Source organism: Anser cygnoides, chromosome 3 (assembly GCF_040182565.1).
Source record: "Anser cygnoides isolate HZ-2024a breed goose chromosome 3, Taihu_goose_T2T_genome, whole genome shotgun sequence".
Classification (NCBI taxonomy): Eukaryota; Metazoa; Chordata; class Aves; order Anseriformes; family Anatidae; genus Anser; species Anser cygnoides.
The window spans coordinates 57622762-57647939 of NC_089875.1; the positions used below are offsets into that span (position 1 = coordinate 57622762).

General features: G+C 43.4%; 1 protein-coding gene across 5 annotated transcripts in view; it reads left to right on the top strand.

The window, feature by feature from the left end:
- Nucleotides 1-25178, top strand: part of PLAGL1 (PLAG1 like zinc finger 1) — a 47833-nt gene that overhangs the window by 9093 nt on the left and 13562 nt on the right. Inside the window, exons 1-3 of one of the 5 annotated variants that reach the window (XM_066994221.1) lie at nucleotides 2132-2150; nucleotides 10002-10044; nucleotides 24951-25106. In XM_066994221.1, coding sequence (XP_066850322.1) covers nucleotides 10026-10044; nucleotides 24951-25106 — 175 coding nt within the window. In that variant the 5' untranslated portion in view covers nucleotides 2132-2150; nucleotides 10002-10025. Of the gene's footprint in view, nucleotides 1-2131; nucleotides 2151-10001; nucleotides 10045-18170; nucleotides 18931-20321; nucleotides 20488-20822; nucleotides 21003-24950; nucleotides 25107-25178 lie in introns of those variants that run through there. The other 4 variants (XM_066994220.1, XM_066994219.1, XM_048080754.2 and 1 more) reach the window with 4 other exon arrangements.

The window sequence follows — 25178 nt, forward strand, 5'->3', positions numbered from 1 at the left end:
TCCTGTACTTAGCATTCCTCCACGATGCACCAAATTTCATGTAACTAATTTAGTATTGATATGGGAGTTAATGGTCACTTATTTTTATGTGTTTTCTTCATTCTGTGGAGACAGTGGCTGAGAACTCATCCTTTACCAGCCTCCACAGGACTCTTCAGCGTTGGCCTTGTTATTCTGATTTCCTAATTCCTCTTGCATTCTCCAGCACTGAAAAAAAGAAGCTTGCTTAGGCAGGAGCCAGCCTCCTTTCATTTAACTTTCAGCTTTGCCAGAGAAAAGATGAGGACTACATTGCAGGATGAAATTACAAGGCTAAATTTTTTAACAAGCACAAACACTGTGCATTTAATGCCACTTTTTTTTTTTTTTTTTTGGCTTCTTGTCTGAGTAACGTGCAAGGAGTGGCACAGGACCCAAGGGGGTTTGTGTACCGTACAGTTACTAAGAAGGCTTCCAGTCCAGACCTCTGAAAGGAAGAGGTCTAATTATAACTCTGTGCTACAAGCTGTCAGTCTGGGAAAACAAGAGGTTCAACAGATCAGTAGCTGACAGTGGGGACCAGCTTTTTCTCTTTCCTGTACCTCTGATATAGGTGGTTATGCTGGATAGGAATGGTGTATTGTAGTGAATTTGTGCCCATATCTACATTTATTTAGCAGTAATCTGTGAGCCGCAACTTGCTGATTTTAGGAACCATCATACGGTTCCTGAATCAAATGAAAAATGAAAGAAACGGATAAAGAACTTTTGGGAACCTGTGCAGCTTTCATTAGTGAAGTATATCTGCAATATTTGGAGGATTTGGATTTCTTTAGGGTTTAGGGTTGTGCACTACAGGCATCGCAAGCATACTATGAAAATGGAACCCCTAAAATGAACATACTCTTTATGAGGAAAAAATAAAAGAGAGATATCACTCCTTGAGTATTAGGCCCTGATGATTTAATGTAATGACTCTAGTTCAGTAAGCTATATTTAATAATTGAATTAAATGATAGTTTCCCAGGATTGAAATTTAAAGCTGTTTAAGAGGAAGAGCAAGACTCTGAAAGTGATATTTGATCAAATAATTTGTGTATGAGTATTTACATAATTTAGCAGCAATGCTACACTAAAATACAGTGGTACAGGACACATCTGGATGATGTAGGTATGTGCAAAGTTTATGAGTATATGAAGCTGGGAGATTTTAAATTACCATAATCTAAGCAAGATGTGCAAGGTAAAATATTGGCTTCCAGATGGTAAATCTATTTTAAAGATTTCCTGAATTTTACCTCTGTTGCTCGAGTACTTACTAAATACATTTACCCCCTTTCTGGTCACAGGTGTGATTATGGCTGTAAGTGGAATCGTGTGGGCCCGCTGACTCGTTGGCCTGCTGTAGGTTTCATTCATCATTTTTGGAAAGCTGGCAGCTTCTAATATGTTTTACTTGTAGTGAGTTTATGAAAGGAGATAGTGTTAAAGCCAAGACTTTCGTAAAACCTTTTTTAAGCTCCAGGAGGCTTGTTGACTTTTTGTGGTAGGCTGCATAAAGAGAATGCAGACAAGGAAGGGAAAATCTCTCTATCAATCTGCCCAACTGTCAGTGGCTTTCCTGGCCAAAAGCGAGTGCCTGTTCCTAAAGGGAAGATTGGAATTTGAGTCTAAAATGATGAGAATAGCTTAGCCAGTGTGTTGAGAAAGAACGTCTCACAGGAAAAGTGCTTTTTCACATGACTTCATACAAGTGGGTTTTGTGTTTGTTTTGTGCCAGCTCAGTCCTGAGTCTCAGCTAGTAGACCAGAATCCTCTCCACAGACTCATTGAAATGGAAATGTTTCTGCCCTCTGCTGTGGAATGCAAATTATTTTAGGAATGTTCCTGGGTCTTGAGGCTTTTTAAAACTCACACTTTTAAGATTATTTTTTTAGCTCTTTTTTAACTGATTCTCAGAACAAAACAAGGATCCAGAAAGATGATTGGTGCCTAGGAGTTGACCCAGCAAAACACAGAAGCGTAGGTTTGTCTTCACATGTACAAATAGTTCCCTGTAAGCCAGTGGTGGTAAGACATGGGAAATGCAGAAATGCTTTGCTGGATCACGGTCAAAGAGCTGAGTGCTTTGCAAAGCCAAACAACACAGAAGCCCTCAGTGTGGAAGAGTGGTATGAGATACTATTTGTTATCATTCCCTAAGATTTGGGCTACCTTTTGTTACTATCTTTTTTAAAAATACTATTTCATAGTGTTTCCTCTGTCAGAAGTGCACTGGAGATAGGCAAAGAGCTATACTTGCTGCACTGTCTGCCATAGGTCTTTTGCTGACCAGCGTAGACCGACATCAAGTGGTACAACGTTAGGAAAATGATGAGAGACAGTGCCGTATTTCAGAACAGGGAAAGCTGCCTAAGGAGCAAGACGTGGGAATTTTTGATCTTTGTGTTTCTAGGATTAAGACACAGAATATAAAGTGGATTTGCTTTTAATGCATATTGCGATTTCTTTTAAACTGAAGGTAGACTTGAATAGGTTAGGTTTATATATGGACCATATTTGATAGTGCTACATGTTGAGATGATCATAAGCAGGTTAGATTATTGATTGGTTGGTGCAGGGAATGTAAAGACAGGACTTTTTTAGGTATGCTGTTCAAGTTTAACACAGTGTAAGTCTGGCAAAATAAAAGCCAACTGATCCAAAAATTATTGAAGTCAATAGGATGTCTCATTGCCTGATCTCTTGAAGTCACTGGAAATTGACATTGCCCTGGGTTGCTTCCATTTAGGCTTTAGAGGTGCTATAAAGTATCCTTCAGCAGCAGGCCTAGTTTATATATTTGTATGTATGTGTGTGTGTGCATACGTGCATTAAAAGGATATGAAGAAGGTATACAAAGTATTCTCAGTAAACGCATTAGAGAAACGGTATCCTTGAGTGCATTACTTATTCTCCACTCACTGTCTTCCTTAGGATTTTGCTCACCATTCTTGTACCTCTGCTTAGTCCTCTTAGTCCTTTGTAAAAGAGAAACGTTCCATATGTGACTCCTGATTTTCTTTATTTTTTACATTCACAAATAAAACTTCCATATGAAGAACTTCTGCAATATCCTTGAGCCAGATTCCTAGAGCTGGGACACAAGTGTTTATGTGTTACTATGTTCAAGTTCTTTTCTTAATCAGGGAAAGATGCAGAATACCATGTAATAAATAAAAAAATATTATAATGGTAAAATAGCTATACTGTTTTCTAATTATAAAAATAATTCCATGATTTGAAAAGATTATGTAATTTCACGAAAGGGACTCCATATGTAGTAGATATGAAATGCACAAAATTTTACTGTGGGATGTGTTTGGTGAATTGTAATCATCATATGCCAAATCCTGATTTTGGAGGCACACGTGGGACTAATACTAACTTCGGAAAGTCGATGTAGGTTTCTCTGAATGGAGATTTTGGCCCTTTGTATTATTTCTTCCCCTGTTAATACTTAAATCATTTCTGTATCACTGTGATTTTCCTTCCTGTTCATGAATTCAAGAGAAGAGAAACTATGTCAGCAGAAATGCCCAGCACGAGAGCTAGCGACAGCCAAAAAAGAACAAGTAGGGAGCACTAATGGGATTCTAATGCGGTGCAGTAGATGCGTTGTCACCAAAAGGTGTGCTTTCTTCTAATGGATACAACCCGAGGCATAAGGTATGCTGAAAGTGAAGCCCTGGCAAACAGTTTCTGTCAGGGGGAAGAAAGAGTCCTTCCTGATTTAATCTTGGTGTAAGTAGGTTAAGTGTGGTTTTCCTGTCACGTCTTTGCTTGTGTATTTTAAAGACATCTGCAACCGCGCAACTTAGCTTAAATGTCTTGAAAGAAAATGCTTTTACTTGCATTTTACCTCTACTCAGTTAAAATGTCATGAAAGGTACTTGGGCAGTTACAAGCCATCTATTTTTACTTGGGGCTGTTGTGAATCTATAAACGGGTTGCACAGCACATTCTTCAGAGTATCTGAAATATAGCAGCATCCCCTTTACATCTCTATGAAGAGGGTGGAGAGGTGGCTTCACAGCGTCAGGAAAAGTCTTCCAGGGACTGATGAACTAATACATCTCTCTGGCGTGCAGCACAGCACTGAGGTGCGTTTATGAGCCATGTAATGTCAAATCGTCAGAAGGGCTGTGCCTGCACTGGTAATTGGCATTGGTTTTTAAGGCAAACTATTTTGCCAAGAGCAATGTAAGGAGCTCTGTAACAAGCTCTGAGGGCTCGGGGGGTGGGGGCTGGGGTGTTGTAATCTGTAGTAGGTGCTGACTAGTTCAGAACAGCCATACTTCTAATCGCAGTGCATTCATAATTCAAAAAGTATCATACAGGTCTTTGTCTCTGCATGACATGGGTTTCTTCTGCAGACAGCATGTTCTCCTGCCATCTGCAGATGGCATCACGGTGCAGGCATATTCATATCACCCACAGCATAAGCGTGTTACTATGAAAGCTTTTCCTGTTGCTGATACTTATCTATTTCCTTGTCTACGCCTGCTTTTCCTCCGACTTTCTGGACCATGATGCCTGGGAAGGCGGGTGTACATTTTCTGAAAGAGAGTCAGGTCCTAGGTAGAGCCCTAACACATGAGCCCACGTGACAGTGCCGTGGCATTGCGTGCAGGACAGCTGTCTCGAACGTCGAGCTCTCGTCTCACGCTGCAGATGTTGCAAAGGCTCCTCTCAGTCAGAGCAGTTTCCTGGCCCGCCTTGCAGTGGAGTTTGTCGTCTCTAGTGAAGACTTCGGGTGAGAACTACATTCAGAAACCTTAGCCAGGTGCCATCATCACATTTTCCAGGCACAGAAGGACTAAAGGGGACCTTTTGTTGCCCCTCTTGCTGAGTCGAGCTCTCAATGCTCAACCACTGGCATGCAAGGTAGTTTTCAAGGCCACTGTAGGCAGCCCTCACATGTCTTATCCGTGTCATGAACAGCGCCATAGGTCCTGTGGGGGCTGGTTTCCCTTGCTGTCCGTTTTCTTGTGGAACTCACCTTCCCTCTGGTGCAGCAGGGACCCTGATCCTCACGCAGGGCCTCATGGACCATACGTGGAAACTGGCCGGCTGATTTCATTTCTCCTGGATCCTCTGTACCAGAGCAAGCAGGGTAACAGATGTTCCTTTCCCAGTGGGGACCCTGGACATCCCAGGGCTCTCCCACTGCCACAGTGTACACCCACCCCAAGTCACACATGCTTGCAGTGTGCCCACTGCAGTGACTTGCGAAATACACCATGCATATTCTGTAAATTTTTGGCAATAGTAGAACACCTAAGAAAAACAAAACCTGAAATCCTGCCTGGCTCATATACCAACGTATGCTGCAACATGTCCTTCTCCTCAGTAGGCAGAACCAAATGCATCTTCAGTTCCTCTTACCAGTGCATGACCCATGTTCAGCACCACAAGGCATTGAACTTTTCCTCATCCAATGTGCCTGTAGTCTGTGCTTTGCTCTCTGTAACATTGCTAACCATCTTTTATACCATCAAGTCCTACTCATCTTAAATTCATAAGCCAATTTCCTAACACATGAAAGCCCTTGAGAACCTCAGAATGCTTTGCCTCAAATTAATTCTCATGGCTGCAGTTTCCAAGTATGGGAAACATTTCCAACTCTGTTCCTCCTCCTCTTCTGCCCATCCACTGATGAAGAAAGACAGTATTTAAGGGCAACCACAGTCAACTTTTGGTTGTGTGGGCATCATAGTAGGTTTGGCTGATATACCTGCAACACTTCATGTAAAGGCCAATGTGGCGTACAAGGAGTAAAACCACAGAAGACTGGCCAACAGGAATGTCAAACTGAGGCCAAGGTGGCCAGAGGCCAACCACCTAAGTTTAGGTTGACGAGTAGCCAGTGTGGCCAGAAACCACCAGGCACTGTGCCTAGCTGGCCCAGCAGAAGTGGCTGCCGTGGTTGTGCATGTGCCGTTCTGCATGCGTTGCAGCCCCCTGGGACAAGGGGCAATACAGCGTGCAAGAGGTGCCCTCGTGCACCAGAGGACTGGCCTTGAAGCAGGAGCAGGATTATGGTGGCTGTTTTCTGCGGCTAGAAGGACAGGGGTTTCGGGGTCTGTGTCGAGTGTAACTGCAGGGAAGGGCAGGTGCAGCTTATGAAGGAGCTTTTAGCTCTGCTTACACTCCCTTGCCTCTGCAAATACTGTGCTTATCCTTGCACCAGCAGAGATAACGTGACCGGCTGCTGGAAGAGGAGCAGCTCCTTGTGCTGGTGCACTCACCGCTCTACTGCCCTGCAAGTGGCTTGTGTTGCTGGGACTGGGGTGCCCTCAGCAGGTGTTTGCCTTTGGTCTGCGGTCTCTGTGCCCTCCCCAAGTGCGGGACTTGGGCACTACGGGGTTGCTGCTGTTAATGCTTGTTCACCAGAGGGTCGTATAGAGGAAAACAGAGGAAGTTGCTCAGGCTTTCAGGGCCTATGGAGAAACACGCTTTGGTGATTTATGGTTATCTTCTTCGTAGTACCCTCATTGCCTGGGCTGAATCTTCCGCAGCAGTCTCGTACCTTTGGCCACATCCTATGGTGACTGTTAGGAGCAGAGTACAAGGTGACCTGCCTGTCCTGGTAAGCAGCTCTAATACCAAGAGGGGCAGCAGGTAGATGGCAGACTGATTCCTTCCTGGCAGATCCCAGGAGAAGCATGGGCAAAAGGGATGGAAGAGTGAACCCGGGCAATAGCATTTTTCTGCTGTGGTTTAGTAGCTGGTTCTGAGTAATGGGTGAACAGAGAGCCTCCTCACGCTTACTGTAGCTGCCCCCAGCCCTGCAGGAGGTTATTAGAAGTGCCTCGCACGTTTGTGTTGCTTTGCACTGTGCTGCTCTTCATCCAGCTCAGAGCGTGGTATGGTTTTGTGTGCTGCTGTGGATGGTCTAGCCAGCTCAGACCTTGACCTCTCCTCCCGGCCCTCCAGAATACGTGCTGCCATGCAGTGTTCCTCCGTCCCTATACTACTCAGTAGGCTGATGGGGTGTGCCATGGGCTCTGCTCTGGTAGAAACCATACCTATGGCAACTGCGGTGGTGGTAAATAGAGGATGCTGCTCTGACCCGACGACTTTGATGTCACTCAGACCTGTGACTGCCTCGGTGTGGTGAGGAATGACCTTCTGTCCCAGGGCGTGTGTGTACTCCTTCTCCATGCCCCCCTCCACGGCCACCAAGTGACACCACAATATAATTCAACCCAACCTTAATTGGGATGTTTGTAGGCCACAAAGTCACTAGAGTATAGCTGGGCGGCAAGTATGTGAGGGGCAGGGAGAGGATGGATTGAGGGTGGACTTTTACCTGAGAAGGGACTTCTGGCAGACCAGATGTGGGAGGATGAAGGTAAACTACTGACTCACACTGCATGAAAGGTCATAGCTTCTTGTCTTGTGATGGTTTACTAGGTGATTGCCCTGCAAAAGGAATGCCAGCAAAATTAAATCATTTTGCCTCGTGATTCAGTGGGGGAATGAATTCTTTATTAGTTGATGGCACGGCTTTGACAGCAATAACATGTAGTCTGCTGTGTTTGGGGATGAGAAAGGTTGGCATGTGTACGGTCACACATGGATGCCATTAAGTCCACTGTTCCTTCTGCAAGACCTAAATTCATGGAAAGTAATACCACAGACAAGGGCCTCACTCTCAGCCAGAGTGGAATCCAACTGCAAGAGTAGGGTTTTTTTATTGTTTTGTTTTGTTTTGAGAATTAAAGTATTGTCTGGTTGGTGGAAATCAGGAATAGAAACCCTGCTCTCAGCATGACTGTTTTCATCTGGAAAGGAGGACTTACGCATGTCCTTTGAGAATCCAGGCCCCTTTACTGCTTCTTTCTCGTGTCTGCACACAGTCCTAGTCTGAGACAAAAGCAAGTTTGTACTGAGCTCTGTGTTCACTGGAGACAGCTGTTTTGGCAGAAGACAGAGGTTACGGAAGAGAAGTTGATGTGCAGGCACTTCTGTTTCATGCCTTGTCCTCGGTCTGCTTGATCTCAGAAATGATGCACTAGCAGCCTGGCTGTTCTCAACCTGGCATCTCGTAAAAAGAGAAACAGCAATACTGTAAGATTTGATTCATTTGCTTAAACATAAGCTTCCAGTGAGTGTTGTCTGAGCTGCCCTGGGTAATCCTGCCTGGCTTCTAGCTCCTGGCCCAGGAGGGACTCATTTTCCCGTGTAACCAGTATTATATCTGTCAGCCTCATGTGGGTGCTTCAGGTACCCTAGCACATCTCAAAGGGCACTGGATGCTTGTGTGTGAGCAACTGAAGTGTCTTTCCTTGTAATGTCTTCCCTGCTGAAGTCCTCTGATGATCTGCTCCCTGTCGGCTTTATCCCCTTGATGTTAGGGAATGTATGCTGCTCAAAGGTGGGAGGAATCTTTTTGGTTTTGTGTTGAAAATCTGAATTTTCAAGAATAAAGACTACAGTATGCCCATCAACTACCCTTCACACCCACCCCTTTAAAATGCAAAGTATGTACTTGTCATCTATTTGGTGAAGGCAGCATAGGCTTGAAAGACATGTTTAAGCATGTGGGAAGCGAAGACTAGGCAGCTGTTCATTTTTCAAAGTCAGAACTCTTCCAAATTCCAGTGTGGAGTGTCTATAAAATGTATTTTCTTTATGTATCGCCCTTTATGCGAGGACTGACAATTTAAATCCATGGTGGGTTATGTTGTGGTGAGAGACATGGTAAAACAGCAAGTCTGATTTACTAGCTTTACGTGTGTGATGGTTTGGGATGGGGTCTGTGAACACTTGCAGATGAGGATATGTATGTTTACCAATTGTTAATTTGATAATGTCATCAGCATACTAATCATGTTGCTCAGTATTGATGATCCGTACGTACATCATTGGGGAGGGCGAGGGAAGCTCAGCGTGGCTGCTCGTGTATCCAGGGGCAAACACTATGTCCTCCAGCTGAGGTGGCAACTTACGTGCTTACAGTGGATCACCAGAACTGTCATCTTTATCTTCTCAGGCTTGAAAACGTAACCACAGTGTGCTCCTAAATGGCAGCAGATAGCTGGATCGCAGCTTCCTCACCCTGCTGGTGGGCAACCTGGCAAAGTCATGGCTTCTTTCTTGGCGTATTCTCATCAATCTCTGGCCAATTCCAGTCAGCAACAAAATACCATTGTCTTCACCAGGGTGAAGTTTTCACCCTAAATCACGTACATACACCTTCAGTCCCTGCCTGAAATTTTCAAGGCTTGTGCAGGGCAAGGCAAAATGGCATATGCTGATGAAATCTTTAGTGTTACTTGTAAAACTATTATTATTATTACTTGCTTTATTATTTCTGTTGCTCCAAGCAGCCTTATCCATGCACTGAGATCCCACAGTGTTAGAGACTGCAGACAGCTACAGAAAAGCAGACTCTGCACTTACAGTAAAGTCTGTGCTTATAGTAAAATTTCAGGCAAAAAAGCAGTAGATGAATGAGGAGGGAACAAGATGAACAGAGTTCAGCAGGAAGCTGGAAGTCTACAGAAGTCTTTCAAGAGTGCAAACAAAATGCCTTATCCTATGTGTAGTTAATACTCCCTTTGACTTTGCTGCTGTGAGGACTCTTAAGATGAATACCAGAAATAGCAGGCTTAAACATAAAATGGCATGCAGTGGGGTAAAATATGCAGCAACTGAAAATTCTGCTTTTATAATAAATATCAATGAGGAAGTGGGATGTAGTGAATTGCTCTGACTTAATTACTATGCATTACTTTAATATTGTCAATTCACATTGTGAAATGAAGTGGACTCATTTGTTCTGGAGTTAATAATAGATGGATTTACCCTTTTCCTCCTCAAATTTAAATTATTCCTTGCTAGATTTCCCTAGATATGTTTGCCACATTTCCTAAAGAACCAAAAAACTATGGATATGATAACTAGCATGAGATTTAAATATGAATGGCACTAGTTCAGAAAACTGATCTTTCTTTTTCGTTTATTTTATATAGGTTTCCTTTGCCTGATCTGTAAACATGTCCACAGACCTGCTATGTAAGTACATTTCTCTCATCCCGCAGTGATTTTTTTGTACCATATGTTTATATCAAATTCCCAGATGTGCTCATGGTTGATGTCTTTTATCTTAAGTATGAAGTCTGCTTTTACATATGCGTTTGTTCTGAGACATCTGTGGAACAGTATTACCATCATAATCAATGGGATTATTCTTGGAGTAAGGCATGACTTAATATGAGTAAAATTGTAAAAATCTGTCCCCTGTATAAGAACAGACTGATTCATTGAGGCTTTAAAAATCACAATTCTATTTAAAATGTTTTATCTATCATTGGCACAAATACCATCTGGGATTACTACCAAGTGATATGCTTGGGAGGTTTTAATCACTTTGTGAATTTAACTCTTGTGTTTCCAGGGCATCATTATCCATGTCACATCCAAATCTCACTCCTCATCACTATTACCCATCCTTCTTTTCATACAGTGAAGAATACGCAAGTGGCATATTCTTACACTTTGCTGTCATAACTACTGCAAAATCTACTTCTTGTGTCTCCTTGATACTTGCACTCTCACTCCAGCCTATCTGCAGCATTAAGCACGTTTTCTATGCTTATTGCTCTATCTAAATACTTTCTTTTGGAGTCTCTCCAGTGCTCAGCTGCCATTTTTTAATCATTGCCTCCAAGGGTTGCCCAACTGCGTGGTGTACAGTATAAGAGAGGGTAATTTGGGGAACCCATTTTATCAGTCTTCAATCCTTCCTAAGAAGGAACAAGGAAAAAATATATATTTTTTGTCAATAACTGCAATCAATTGTAATCAATTAATAAACATAAAAGCATCAGCGGCTGACTGGCAGATAGCACCTGTTTGTGGAGGCGATGTATGTAGTTCAAGATCAAGTTATTTGAGAAAGTGAATTTTTCAGCCTTTGTTTGCCAACTGGCAATTCTGGATTGTACTTAGGTTCTATTAGATACAGAAAAAAGATACAGAAAAAAGATAGATAAGGAAAGTAATATGCCTGACTGTGTTATATACAACAGGCAAACAGCAGGAGTGTAATGTTAAAGACAGGAGAGAGGGTAGGGTGACTTGTGCAGTAGTCCTGGTCAGATATGCTTAAAATTCCTCAACTCTGCTTGGTCATATAAGCTAGTTCATCCATTTCAGCTAATTTATGCTCTAGCAATTTCTTTTTTTTTTTCATCATCAGCTCAGTGTCAGCACTGCTCTAATGCTTTCCCTAATGATCAGTGGTTTGAGGAACCTAGCATGTGAGGAGAGGCTGAAGGAGTTGGTTTTGCTCAGCCTGGAGAAGTGAAGGCTTGGGGGAACTGATCATGTCTCCAGTATAAAAACAATGGTTATGGAGAAGAAGGTGGAAGCACTCTCTCCACGAGAATGCACCGTGGTGGGACGAGGCAACAGCCACAAGTTGCTTCGGGGTATATATACATTGCCTCTGGATATAAGAAAAAAAATCTTTACCATGGTGTTAACAAAATATTAGAATAGACTGCCCAGAGAAATAGCTGAATTTCCCATGCTAGAAATATTCTCGATGTGGCTTGGCAGGGCCCTGGGTGGTTCTTATCTAAGTCCCTTGCTTTCACTAGGAGGGAGGACTAGTTGATCTCCAGAGATCTCTTCCAACTTAGGTCTTTCTATTACTCTGCACTTCTGTGTTACTTTATGTCCTCACCTATCTTGCATGCAATGATCAGTTGTCCCTACCAATTTATTGTAGCCTGCCCCCGGTCTCCTCACTGTCATACCGCTTGTGCTGTGCCGGGTCCTGTGACACTCGGCCATGCTAGTAGGACGGACGCTTGTCTCACTCAGAGGTGTGTGAATAGCATCCAGGCAGTAGCAGTGCTCAGGGGACTTTCCAGCTTCCAGCAGGTGGAAAGACATACGCATGTGGGGTTTGTGACAGCCAGGTAGCGCCTTGGAAAGATGTCAGTACACAGGAGAATGCTGAGGAGTAACGTAGGACATATGTACAGATGCGAATTGACTCTAGATCTTTATGCCTGCTTTTATATAAATAGATAGCACAGAGGCAGGCCATGAGCTTAGTAATTATGGTAAGATGCAACACCAAGGTGTATTTTGGGGATAACGTCTGCCAGGCTCTGTTCCATGTAAGGAATTTGGATGCAACTAATCTGTTTATGGGGGAAAGAGAAGGCAGAGAGGGGTGTTTAGACATGTGGACCATGTGCCAGGTGGTCTCAGCACCAGAAAACAGTCTCTGCTGGTAGCAGTAGACATGTAGCCTTAGCACCCAGTCCCTAAGCTTAACCACAGTCTGTCACTAATGCTTGGTTCAGTACAAGGTCAAATTCTAGGACTCGAAATCTTGTTCCAGATCACATTAATGAGGACTACATGTATAATACAAATACAAAATCTATCAAAATACAAAATCTAATACAAAACCAGAACAACCCCCCCCCCCCCCCCCTTAGATTCCTAGAGAAAAAAAATGCTGCAGGTGGGGGCAAATTACACATAGAAAATGTCATAGCTACACAGTGCAAGGGCTGCTGTGGCCAGGCCTGAAATTCCAGTAGCTACCTCTTACAAGCCCGTGGAAATAATCCAGAAAAGCCAGCATCACAATGAAGTTTCATCACGACAAATTGGAGATAGGGAAAGTTTCTCCGTTTCAGATGGAGAAGCTAGGGGCAGAAAGGAGAGGGGAGTTTATAAAATGTCTGGCAGCTATTGAGGCTCGACCAGTCAGGGAAGTAGCGGACTTCCCTTGGAGCTTGTTTTTCTTTTTATCCTTGGATGAACTAGCGTGCAGTACATTATGCCGCCTGAATGTAGGGGTTTGTCACGGTTGGCGCTGGGGCTGTCCCGGGAGTGTAGGAAGGCGATGAGTGTGAATGGAGCATGCGGTGGTCGCTGGGGCTCCAGCCCCGTCTTCAGGAAACCTGTCGCTGCTTCTCTGAGAGCCATGCAGGAAAGGAGGTGGGTCTTTGATCCCTTTGTTGTCGCTGCTCCCTGGGAATTTGCTGAAATCAATGCCCTGTTTTCCTGGAGAAATGAATGGCTATGCCTAACTAGCTTTGTGAAGCTCTGGGGAATTCACTGCCTCTGTTTATTGACAGCTGAAAAGGAGCACATGGTGCTGAATGGGTCCTCTTGTGAAAACAAAACAGAGCAGAGCTAGACTTAGTTGAACGCAGGGGCATTTGGAAAACTCTGCTGAAGGAAGATGGCATGTTTCCTGCCACCTTCTACTAGAATAGTGTGACTTTCTACTAAAAGTGCAATTTAAACTAAGGTAAGGGCTGTTTTGAATTCCTCCGCGTAGTATGATTATGAAATGTTTGCATTTGTATTCTTGAGTGCAAAAACAGTGTTTGCATTGTGTTGTGTCATGGGAAACACCTTAGTGACTCTTGTGCTGTTTTTAGCCTTTGTGTTATGTTCACTTATTCTTTAATTAACAGTGATTAATGAATATGAAAAGTAATAGGAAATTACTTGGCATTTGAGTCTTGCAGTCGGGTCCTTAACATCAGTCTTTTATGTAGGCTATTACATACAGAGCTTTATGTCTCTGAGAATCAACTGAATTGCATCAGATGATTTCTTGACCAGTACAAATCACTGTGTTAACACTTATGCACACAGCAGCTGAGTAACCAGTGGCCCTGTCTGGCAGAAAATCTGGGAACCTAAAATCCCGTGAAATGTAAGTGCATATTTCCAAACCTCTGTTTCTGTGCGTCGACTCAAAGTCAAGAGCTGGATTTACCTTTATGTTTGCTGATTTTAGGGATATGGGTTTTTCATAAAGACAACAAAGAATAGCAACAGGAGGATGGTAATGAAGAAGCAGTTTTTTCTTCATGCAAGTCCGGAACAGTTTATCAGACCAAAGGAATTTGGTGTGTAATTCATATGTAAATTTTCTACTGAAAACAGGAGAACAGATCACCAGAGTTTCTATATTAGTTTCTGCAGTGACTGAAGAAGAAAGTTTCTCAGCTCATGTAGCTACAACATTCAGGTGTGGGCAAGTTCTGACTGCAGGAGTAAAGTTAAGTAATGTCATCTCGTCGTTTGTGGGTAAGCTCCGGGTGGAGTACTAGCTATCACGCTGCCTTGTTCTTGGAGGGCAGCAAGAATTGCTGTTTTTGTGTTGTAAACCTGATTCAAAGCATCTCAGTGTGTGCTGTTCTATGAAAACTTTTGGGTAATCCCATAATTTCAGTGGGAGTGCTTGGAAATTTTCGTGTTTTATTGCAGTAGCTTGTGTTCCTCAGTCTGGCATTTTTCCCTTAAGTGACTTTAAGCTAGTAATCTTACTAGTTCTGTCTCATTTTGCTCTTCTCTGCAGCAGATAACTTATCTGTTTTCCTTGGAAGCATCGAGGCTGCATATACAAACATGCTTTCTTTAGAATCCTTGGTGATCCTGAAAAGGAAAACATGTAGTTTAACTGTAAACCATCAGCATTTTTGCATGTGGGTTCTGCTTTTAAATTTCCAAGATTTTCAGAGGAAAAAGCAAAAAAACAAATTCATTTACGATTTTGAAAAAGATGTAAAAACATTGATGTCAAGCACCCTGATATTTATACCTGTGAGCTGCCTAATGGCAATTATTGTTATACAAATGTTTCTTTTTTTGGGGGGGGGACCACATGTAAGTGTATTTATAGATGGTAGGCATTGGAAGGCACTAAAATTTAGAGCTAAAACTAATTTAAAGCTAAAATTTAAATTAGAAAAGAGATACATTTGTTGGTTGGTTGAATAACATAATCTAGATATGTTATAAAAATATTGGTCAGTGAAGGTTTTGGATTCTGAGTAGTTGTAATGGTGTAAATAAAAAAGAGTCACAGTCTTGGAAAGCTCAGTTGATCACAGCTTTTTTTCGTGAGTATAAGGGAAAGAAAGTACATTCACATATGACACTGAAGTTAGCATTTGTGTTTGGTTAATTGGGTGATAAAGCAGGGAAGAATCACTTATGCCTAACATAATTGACTGGAAAGTGTTTAGCCAGATGTGTGAAGGAAACTGCATGAGGATGTTTTGGCAAGATAGTTTTATCTTCACCTCTTCTAACTTCAGGGATTTGTGAAATATTAATATTTCTGTGATCTATTGGCGATGTTGAAGTACAAGGCGTATAAAGTAATTTATGCCCAACCAATAGAATAAGGTATACTTAAATACATCGTGGAGTATGTGACCATATACAGCTCCAAGTACATATGGATATTAAATGTTAGGGTTATATGAATACATATCTGAGGAATGGTGCATTTCCCCAAAGATAATGCCTTTAACACCTGTTGATCTTGTTCTTTGAGTTAGCAAAATACAAAAATGAATTGTTTGCAATTTTGCTTTGCAAGGTTGCTTCTTAGATTCTAGTAATAGACACTATTGTTTTTATTTTTTGATTTTTGGAAGTAGTTTAAAAAAAATAGAAATTAATCAGAAACAACTGTAGATAGAGTGCTTGGGTTTTATTTAATCACAAACCAAGATGACTGTCAACAGGAGGATAAGTAGGGCTTTATGGAGATACATTGTAATCTGAGTTTAGAGTGCTTCATCTGCAGAACAAAATCTGTAATCATTTCTAAACTCACAAATTTTTGCAACTTTTAAATGTAATTCTCCAATAATACTCTAATTGTGTGCTATGTAATTCTATATTTCAGAGAAATAGATTCAAGGTTGTCCTTATGCCTGAAGAGAAGAATTATCATAAGGAAAACATATTATACTGCTGCCCAGTCTATTGATGCTATTTTTTAATCTTTTCCTAATCAGTCTATTAAAGAAGCTCAGATGGATGTAATTTCTTTAGTACAGTATCACTCAAGACACTAGATAATTATCCTTTGGTTCTTATTGAAAATCTTCAGGGTAGAAAAAAGAAATGTGTGTTAGATCTCAGGAAAAGATAACAAGTGAACGGAAAACAGATACGACAGTTGTATGTGTGAATGTTCTCTTCACAGAAATAGTTTTGTGTTTGTTCAGAAGCAGAGCTTCCCAATGTCTATACTTTTTAAAGAAATCACATCATGCCTTAAAAGAGGAAAATAATTTAATGGGACCATAAAAGCTAGGGTTAAGGGTCTCCTACTGACTTTATTCCCAGGAAAACGGGGATTGAAGCATCCTCTGCATTCTGGAAATCAGAAAATTAAGGCACTTCATGCCATAACAGAAATTGTTTGCTGTGTCCTCTGTTATTCAAGTTATGCAGAGGAAGGGTTAAAGCTGTTCTGCTAAGCAATTAGTGACCCTTCATTTATGAAAACAAAACTTTTAAAAGAAGGTACCTGTATTTCAGTATTCTAAATACTCTTCGGGATTCATGAGCTCAAAGCAGAATTAAAGTTTTTGTTCTTTTGGATGAACTAGAATGCCAAAGGAGGTTTGGAATGAGAAAACTAACTGGTTCCCCAGTTTTATCCACACTCAGTTTCTCTTAAATGTAGTGCAGATAGTGAGTGTTCTTCAGGTTTGGCCCTCCAAGGTCTCAATGCCACAACTCATCCCAAGTGTCCATGTATTCACTTCTCCACATCAACTTCCTTTATTCCTAATGTGGCTACTCACACATCAGAAGAGCTGAGCGTAAGGACTTCTGCCTGCAGAACTGGGTCCCATGGTCCCACTGTGATTTTATTCCCACTAGCTGTGCCTTGCTTCATTTAGTTAAAACTGCCCCTAAAGACTCCAGGTGCTCCAGCTGCAGGACGAGTAGAGCTTCTCTGTCATGCCACTCTTCTTCATTGTGTCCTACAGCAAGCACGTATTTCCTTCTCCAGAGTATGTCTACCTGCTTCATTCTTACTCCTAGGGAGAGACAGGTTTTGTGACCAAGCCATCTGCCATTCTCCTCCGGGCAACATCTGAACTTGGTGGCCAGTAACAACCAAGCTCAATGGAAAGTTTCACGGCAATGTGTTTCCACATAAAGGAGAGAGAGACCCAATCTAAGGTTCCCTTTTAAGGGAGTGTTGCAAGTGTTGGAAATACTTCAACAGATTAATATGAGGCATTAGTCATTAGAATCTCTACACTTCATTTATCAGAACTGAAACCGTGGTGTTGACCAGCCGTGAATAAAGTTGTTGGCCACATTCACACTCTTGATACAGTGTGTGTGGTTGTGTGCGTGTGTATTTATATTGTGTGTATGTGTATACATACACACAAGAAGACATGCATGCTTTTTTGTTGTTGTTTGTTAGAACAACAACAACAAAAAAAAGGAAATTTCTGGTGTCTCTGTTAAATTACAACAGTAGCATTAGCATTATCTGCTAAATGATCTCACACTAAAATAAATCAACCAGCCTGCCAAAAATCTCCCCCAAAGAAAAGTCCTTGAGACCAATTAAAGCCACTTCTGCTGTGGGTGGTAAAACCTCTGCTGCGAGGGGCGTAGAGCAGGGGGTCCAAAACGTGCCCCCCCAGGGTGCTTACGAGCAGTTTGGCCGCGACTCTCTTGATGGTTGCCTGCGTTCCTGTGGATGGTGGGATTTTACTTCTGCTGTCTGCAGTACTGAAGCAGCGCGGTTTGGATGGTGCTGGCATAGACCTAAAGCGGGGAGGTGGCGCAGCCAGGGGCCGCTGCCTGCACCAGCACCAGCTGCCGCTGGCTGATATGGGGGAGACGGGTGGACTGCAGCAGGGAGCCTTTGCTTGGCGTTCTGTGGGGGCACGCCGCACTGGCTGAGGCTGTTTCTTGTAAAAAAAAAAAATGGCAGTTGTTTCTGTGAATTTGCTGTTAACCTCCTTCCCTGTTTCTGGATCTAATTTTATATGACTTTATGCCAAGCCAGTGGAGGGAGGAGAGAAGGGAAAAAAAAAAAACCTCAAAAATCGAACTGCATTTTTCAATTTGATTGTTTGAAATGTATTCAGCTTTCAGCAACGAGAGAAGTCTCTTTGTTCATGCTGATTAGAAGCTATTACATGTAAACTACAGGAAGTGACTTCATTTGAACTGTACATTAAATATATGGATTCTGATAGCAACCAAACCAGTGTGGTGTACCAGAAATGTGACACATACATTTTAGTCCTGAGACTAACCAGAAAAAAAGTTTTTTTTTTTTTTAACTTAGTTTTCAATCAACCAATGCTTTGATCTGAAGTCATTTTTAGATGAGTGAAGCTAACAAGAACTTTGATAAACTTGTTGTTCAGACTGCAGAGTGAAGTTAAACTTGATAAACACTCCAGCACGCTTTCCCTGCTGTTTATTTTTTCTTTTCTCTAAGTTTACAGAAAAGTCCTGTAAGGCACTGCCCTTTCAGGCATTCAAACCATGAAGGTAACCTTTCTATTTCCCCTCTGTGTGAAGTTTGTAATGTACAGCAGAGCACAGGTATCCTGCTGCTGCACAGCCACCATGAGACCTTGCCGAAGCTGCTGTGTGCAGTCCCTTTTTGAATTTCGCAGCCCAGCTGTGCTCCTTCAATCTTCTTTAATTATTTTGCTCCTAAGACTTGCTCGATGGAAGGACGACAGTAGAAAGCCTCGTAGGGGTCAGTGGGAGGAGGGCTTTTTATGGGAGGCTGGGTGAATTCTTCCTGACCGTGCCTGTGGTAGTACTGCATCGTCACCAGACGAAATCCTTACTGCTCCCAGATGTTCTCGACTGTCATCACGGTTACTCCCTCTTAGGAACTCGGAATGAATCACGGTCACTGTTATCATTTATGTGTTTGTATAACAAATAGTTTTGGAGTTCTGAAAAGTTTACGTGCTTGGACTCATGTCTGTCAGGAAAATGCATGTGTACTTTGCACTGGAAGCTTTCCTCACAGTCAGAGATGTGCTCAGCCCCTCCGGGTCCTTTCTCAAGCCATCCTTTCATCACAACAGCCGTGTGGGACAGGGTCATACCTGGGTAAGGCAGGAGCGGGTGCCTGGGCCGATTACCGGTGTTGGAGCACACGGGGGGTGTACGCTCCATACGAGTCGTCTTCGTTCACAGGTGGGGGCGCAGGGTCCTGACAGGGGCGATGCGAGGGAGCACGTCACTTCGACACGTATCGGTGCCTAGGGCCTGGGCTCACCTGCAGGGCCGGTCCTGGTGCCGGGGAGCAGGCACGGCTTACCAGTCTGACCAGAAGCGTGGGGCGGCAGTAAGGCACGTTTCTGTTTTATTTCCATCTCCAAATATAGTAACTCGGTTTTTAAGTTCTACATTTTAGTAGAATGAGGTCATGTTACTATAAATGTGCTTAATGTTAAGAACGATTGCTGGGATGTTTGCAAGCCACCCACCCACCGTTCCCTTCCCTGGGGAGTGGGGGCCCTAAAAAAGGCATAGGCGCTCGTGCTCACAGTGCTGCTCATCCCTGCATGAGATCAGGACTGCTCCTCCACTGAGTTTCCCAAATAATACAAATTCACATGTGTATGAATGTTGAAGTTTGCAGTCTTTGCTCAGGTGAGCGGTTATGATTGCAAAGTCAGCCCCAGCTGTGGTTTCCTGATCCTTCCTTTTTTTTTTTTTCTTTTGCATAGCTGATCAGTTGCATCTGTCTGCTAATGCAAGGTTTTCTTTTATGAGGTAAAAGGGATACAAAAAAGAGAAACTGAAGAAAAGTTCACCTATTTTCATGCTGGACTAGGGATCAGTTATTACAACTAAAGACTGGAAGTCAGTAGAAAATGTAGCATGACAAAGTATCAGAAGGTAAAGTTTTTAATAAAATTCTTATATAGTTCTGGTAATTGTAACTGGAGATCTACTTTACTATAACATAAACTGGATGAATTATTTATCAGTTAAGAGCTTCAGCTCCTTTGTAAGTGCACTTTGTACATCAAACTTAGGACATGTAAGGCTTCTTTCATAAAGTTTTTTTTTACAGAGGAAATGTGTGGCAGTGGTCCACAATAATGGGAAAATAACTTGGGATTAACTGTTTGCTAATTGAGTACTTTGAATTTTTGCCAAATAAATAATATTCTGGAACAAGGTTTTCAAGCTTGTCCAGCAATGGGTGCTTCAAAACAAACCACAGAGCAGGGAAACCTCACATACTTTTAATGCAAGAGGAACCAAGACTTACATACTGCAAATGCAATAAATGTTAGGAAATTTCAATAAGGTATTTGTGTGGCGTTCCTCTACATGAAAGCTGCACGAGGGTAATGGAGCAGTACAGTTTTACTTTGGGGTAAATTACTGTTGTTTGCTATGCAAATCCTATGATTGTAATTAGACTTGGATTTGGAGTGCTGTGTACACTGATCTTTGTTCCCTCCGTGCACGGGAGCTAGCTTTAATGCTGCAAAACAGCACAGCAAATCTGGAGCGCTGCTGGGCCAGACAGTCACTTCTCGCCGCGCATCTTTGGAAGAAATGGGCGTTGTAAGAGGAATGGTTTGCCTCCCTGCTCACAGCGCACCCGCGTAGTGCTGCAGACGCCTTCTGAGCCGCTGAAGGATTCAGGTACCACAATGTCACTTGACAGCAGAGGTTGGAGAAGGTGCAGGAAGGCTGCCTGATAAGGATCTGGTTGTTAGCAAGCCATTTTAAAAAAGTTTTGCTCTACGGCTGATTGGCCAAGGAGCTGGTGGTATGTTCGGGCTCTCCCGGCAGAGATTGCTGTTCCTAGTATAGCTATGTATAGCTCCGTTATCTCTGCAACCGGACTTTGTGTAACCGCGGCCCGTGGCGCCTTGCCCACGCTAATGAGCTCTCCCTTGAGGCCGGGCTTGTGCCTGTGGGGGTGGCACTGCACGGGGACCGTGCCACCATTTTGGAAACACGGGTTTGTTAACCGTGCTCGAGCCCAGCTGGCTGCTGCTACCCGCAGGAGCTCGGCCCCGAGCAGGGCAGACGGCCCTGTAGTCATCCGTGGGAAGAGGGAAGCAGGCCGGGCTGTGGTCTGCAGCGCTGGCAGAGGAGAGCTGTCACCTCCACCTGGAGCAGGGGGAAGCACCACCACGGTGGGAAAGGCGCAGGTGAGCCACGGGCACGGCGCTGGTGTCACAGTCAGCCCATTGCGGTCAGCCGGTGGGTGGGAGCCCGTTCTGTGGGCACCGTGGCCGCTGGCGATGCCTGCTAGCAGCCAGGCAGAAGCTGGCCCCATGGCATGCAGCAGAATGAAAATCTTACCAGGTACGGGATCTGCTAGCTTGTGCGGTTTCATCTGCAGGTAGATAAAAAGGGCATTATTTGGATCTTTGTAAGAATCTTTACAGGCACAGAGAAAGAACCAACAAGTACCCTGTAGGGGACAACATAGCACTGCTGCTCTGAAGATACAGTAAATGGCATGATCTGTTTTTTGGAGCTTGTAGTTCCTGTGAATTTGTTTCTATTATTTTTGTTGCCTACTCATTTAAGTAGCAGCAAAGCAGAGGAACGGAGGCAGTTCTATTAATCCCTTGCAGGCTTGTGCATTATCAAGTATTTCTGTAAACATGACATGGAATCCATCAATCTTGTTTGTGTAAATATAAGTTAAGGGAGCAGGGAAACTGTAAAACCACCAAGCAATATACTAATGTTCCCAACAAAAAGCAGAAAACATTCTTCACCAAGAGTGAAGAATTTCTATCAGACTGCATTTCAAACCTAGTGCTAATGCTGCCAGGTGTGTGTTGCTCCCATAACAGGATGCTTCATAGTTCAGAACACCTTAGAGGGTGTGAAAAAAAAAAAAAATGTTTTACCTAAGCAGCCAAGTGAAAACAGGGCATAAAATCTGTGTGTGTTGCAAACTGGTGCCACAGTGTACCTATAGTAATGTATACATTTCTTGCCTTGTAATTTAGCATTGAAATGCAAGGGATCCTGACTGAGCTGGTCTTTGACTACCTCCAAGGAAGAATATGAACTTGATAGTTTTGCACTGTTAGTTTTGGGGGAAGGAATCTCAAAGACCCCCACTCCTCAGGGGAATTTTTTAAGGCAGTGGGTACTCTCAGCAGTTACTGTATTTGCAGTGGCCCAATCCTGTGCTTGTGCCCAGCAATTTTCAGTGTGCAATACATTCAGAGTCAGGCTACCAGCATGCCAGTGCGGGGTGAGAAGTACTGTGCAGTGCATGTAATTCCAGAATGCCCGTTAAACTGCTAAATTAGCTGGTAATCTTCATATTCCACATCACAAAACACAGGCGGTCCTAAAGCAAGCATTGGGCAGGTCTGGGTGTTTCGAGCTGCTGCACGGAGACACCAGCCCAGAGTCACCCCCAGCAAGGTGCTTAACAAGCACGTGAACCCAGACGTACCAAGCTGCTCCAGGCTGAAGTGGGTGGGAAGGCTAATTAACTTATAGCAGTGTCCTAACTCAGATCTGCTTCCAGCTATGGAGTCTGCTGTTTTGTCATGTCCTCCAGGCCAGCACCCCGGTGTCCCAGGTTTTGGCTAGGCACCTTTCTGGCAACTATGTCTTTGTGCTAGCCTTATTTTCAGTTTCAGGGAGCATCTTCCACGTGTGTGTTTTAAAGTTCCATATGAGAGTGTTAGATTTCCGTTGTTTTGAAACCAAATCCTCCCCCAGCGTGGACGGAGGCTGGTTGGGAGGTCAGCTCTGTGCTTGTGACGGCACCTGCAGGTGGTGGCGAGTGCCTCAGTCAAGAGCAGAGATGTCACCACCCGTCAGCGGGGCCTTCGCCAAGCTCGTTTTGTGGTTGCCACCGCTGTCTCTGGGAGTATTTGATCATGAGCCTTCCCAGTCAGGCCACTTCAAACCAAACCACCTGCTTGCATGGCAGCAGGGTTTAACCGACAGGATACCAGTGACGGATTTGGAGGCAGGTTCAAGGGAGGCCTGTTGTGTCCTTCTCCCCTGCTTTCTGCTCCTCGCCTACCCGCTGCCTGCCCCGGGGCCTCCACCGTGGCACTGCCCCGGGAGGGCTGCAAGGTTTGCTCAGGAGCTGGGCATTCAGGCGATGAATCACAGAGGCATGGCAGGGAGTGATAAGGTCGTGTACTTTATGATTAGATACATCCTCCCTCTAACAGCGGCTCTTTGTCTCCCTTTTGCTTTTGGTAATGTTTTTCAGCTATTTGCATACAACAACTCTCCAAGCAGGAGCTGTGCAACATGAAACAAAGTCGCTATTATTCTAGGTAAGCCCAGGAAGCTGGTAGAGGACCCCTAATAACTTGGTTGCCCTCAGAAGACATAGATTGTTTGTAATTTATTTAAAAGCCTATTATGTTAAATCACCATGAAAATATTTTTTTTTCTTGCAGCCTAGCTGTAAAGGACCTTCAGGTACATAAAATGCTGTGTAACAAGAAAAATCTATCCTGCAGCTGTATTTAGGGTGGGTTTTTTTTTGTGCATTTTCAGTGATGGCTGAAAATGTGGCTTGTGGTGATGCCACAGTGATGACAGTAGTATGGCATGTTCTTTATCTGTAATACTAGCAAAAAGAAAAAAAAAGTCATGGATTTCAGCTATTCGTAGTGCAGGTGTGCCACCTGGGAGCCATGACAAAAGAAAACTATTACATGGTCCCCAAAGTATTGAAAAATATGGACTCCTGCCATGTCTGCAGACTGACAAACACGTAGGTCTACCTCCTCATTTACAGCTAGTGAAGACACCAGAGAACTCAGTAGGAACACTTCAGACTTATTTGGGGAGATTTTGGACCAGACTCTTGAGGTGTGTAATTTAGCCTACTGCCTACTTGTGTTTTCAAATGGAAACTATTTGGAGCCACACTGAATATTGCTTCTGTGTCACTACCATCGTTTCTCAAAGACCATCTCCATTGTCTCTCCAGACGGTGTCTTCTGAGCCCTTATGCTTCTCTGAACCTCTTTGGCTACTAGCTCCCACCTGTAGTGAAGCCTCATTTCTCCTGGCCCAGTCTTTGCTACAGCTTCCTGTGGCTCCCTTGAACTCTCTTGGCTGTCTTGGCTTCCCCCTTCCATTGCTTACTGACACTTACTTGAATAGACTTGCTCACTAGAGTTGTCAGAAGTAAAACAAAGCAAGGTGGTCACGGATGACCAACATCATCTTTTCCTCTTAGCTCAATCATAAAGCATTGTTGGCTCACTGGTTTGGTTTCTACTGTCTATAAAAAGGTTTCGTGCAGTGTTTTTCCCATCGCCCCGTGTAACTCCATTGCCTGGATGACTTCTGTTGAAGAGTATCATGGGTGGGTTGTGTCCCTGCTCAATTCGAGTTTCCCTGGCAGCCAGTCTGAGCTACACTGAACCAAAAATACCGTACCGTGCTGGGAGAAAGTCAGTAGTTGCAGACATGTATTTCTCATTAGGGACTTCTCTGGATGGTTTCTGTGTTCTGCAAATGTGATTACTAAGAAAGGATCACTGGGAAATGTGGTGTGCCCGTTGTGTTTTCCATAGGCTGCACACTCTAAGAAGGCTGCCTTGCGTGGCGGTTGACTGAGTTGCAGCTGTAACTCCTATCACACCCATTTCTGTGTTACACCAAGGGTCTCATCTCCAACTAAAAAGGCTCTGTGTAAGCTCACAAAGTCACAGTGATCTTTCCTGGGATGCTTGGATCTCTGCAAGTTTCTTTGGTTATTACTAGTAATGTTGCCTTTCTCATTTATATATAAATATATATACCTTGATTTAAAGGTGTGCATACTGCGAGCTCCAGTTTTCCTGCCATCCTAGTCTCCAAAGGGACTGTTTGCAACACCTCAGAATGAGCTTTGTATAAATCTTTGGAATCAGGACCTACCAATGCGCACAGGAGTGAATGCACAAACTGGAGGTCTTATTTTCAAACCTTCCTATTTCAGTTTTGGTTTGCAGATCTTTTCACGACTTAATGTAGAATAGTGGTGTAAAGGAAAAAAAAAAAAAAAGATAATCTAAGCTGTGTTCTCAGGTGAGAAAATTAGAAGGGACAAAATTGGAGAGTAGCACAGCATTTTAAATAACAGGTTCTCTTTTCTGGATTTTTAGGGTGTGAGGATTGCGGTAAGAGCCTTCTAGGAGAATGCAAACTCCATGGACCACTCATCAAGGCTAAAGACAGGGTTATTCCTAGCCGAGCCCGTCTTACCCTACCTCATTACCTTACTTTGCGAGTGTTGGAGCTGCGAGCTGGAAATCAGCAGAGTAAGTATTGTTGCTCTTTTCCCCACATTTGAGAAAGAGGAGGCCACTGGCTGTACTAACACTGGCTTGTTT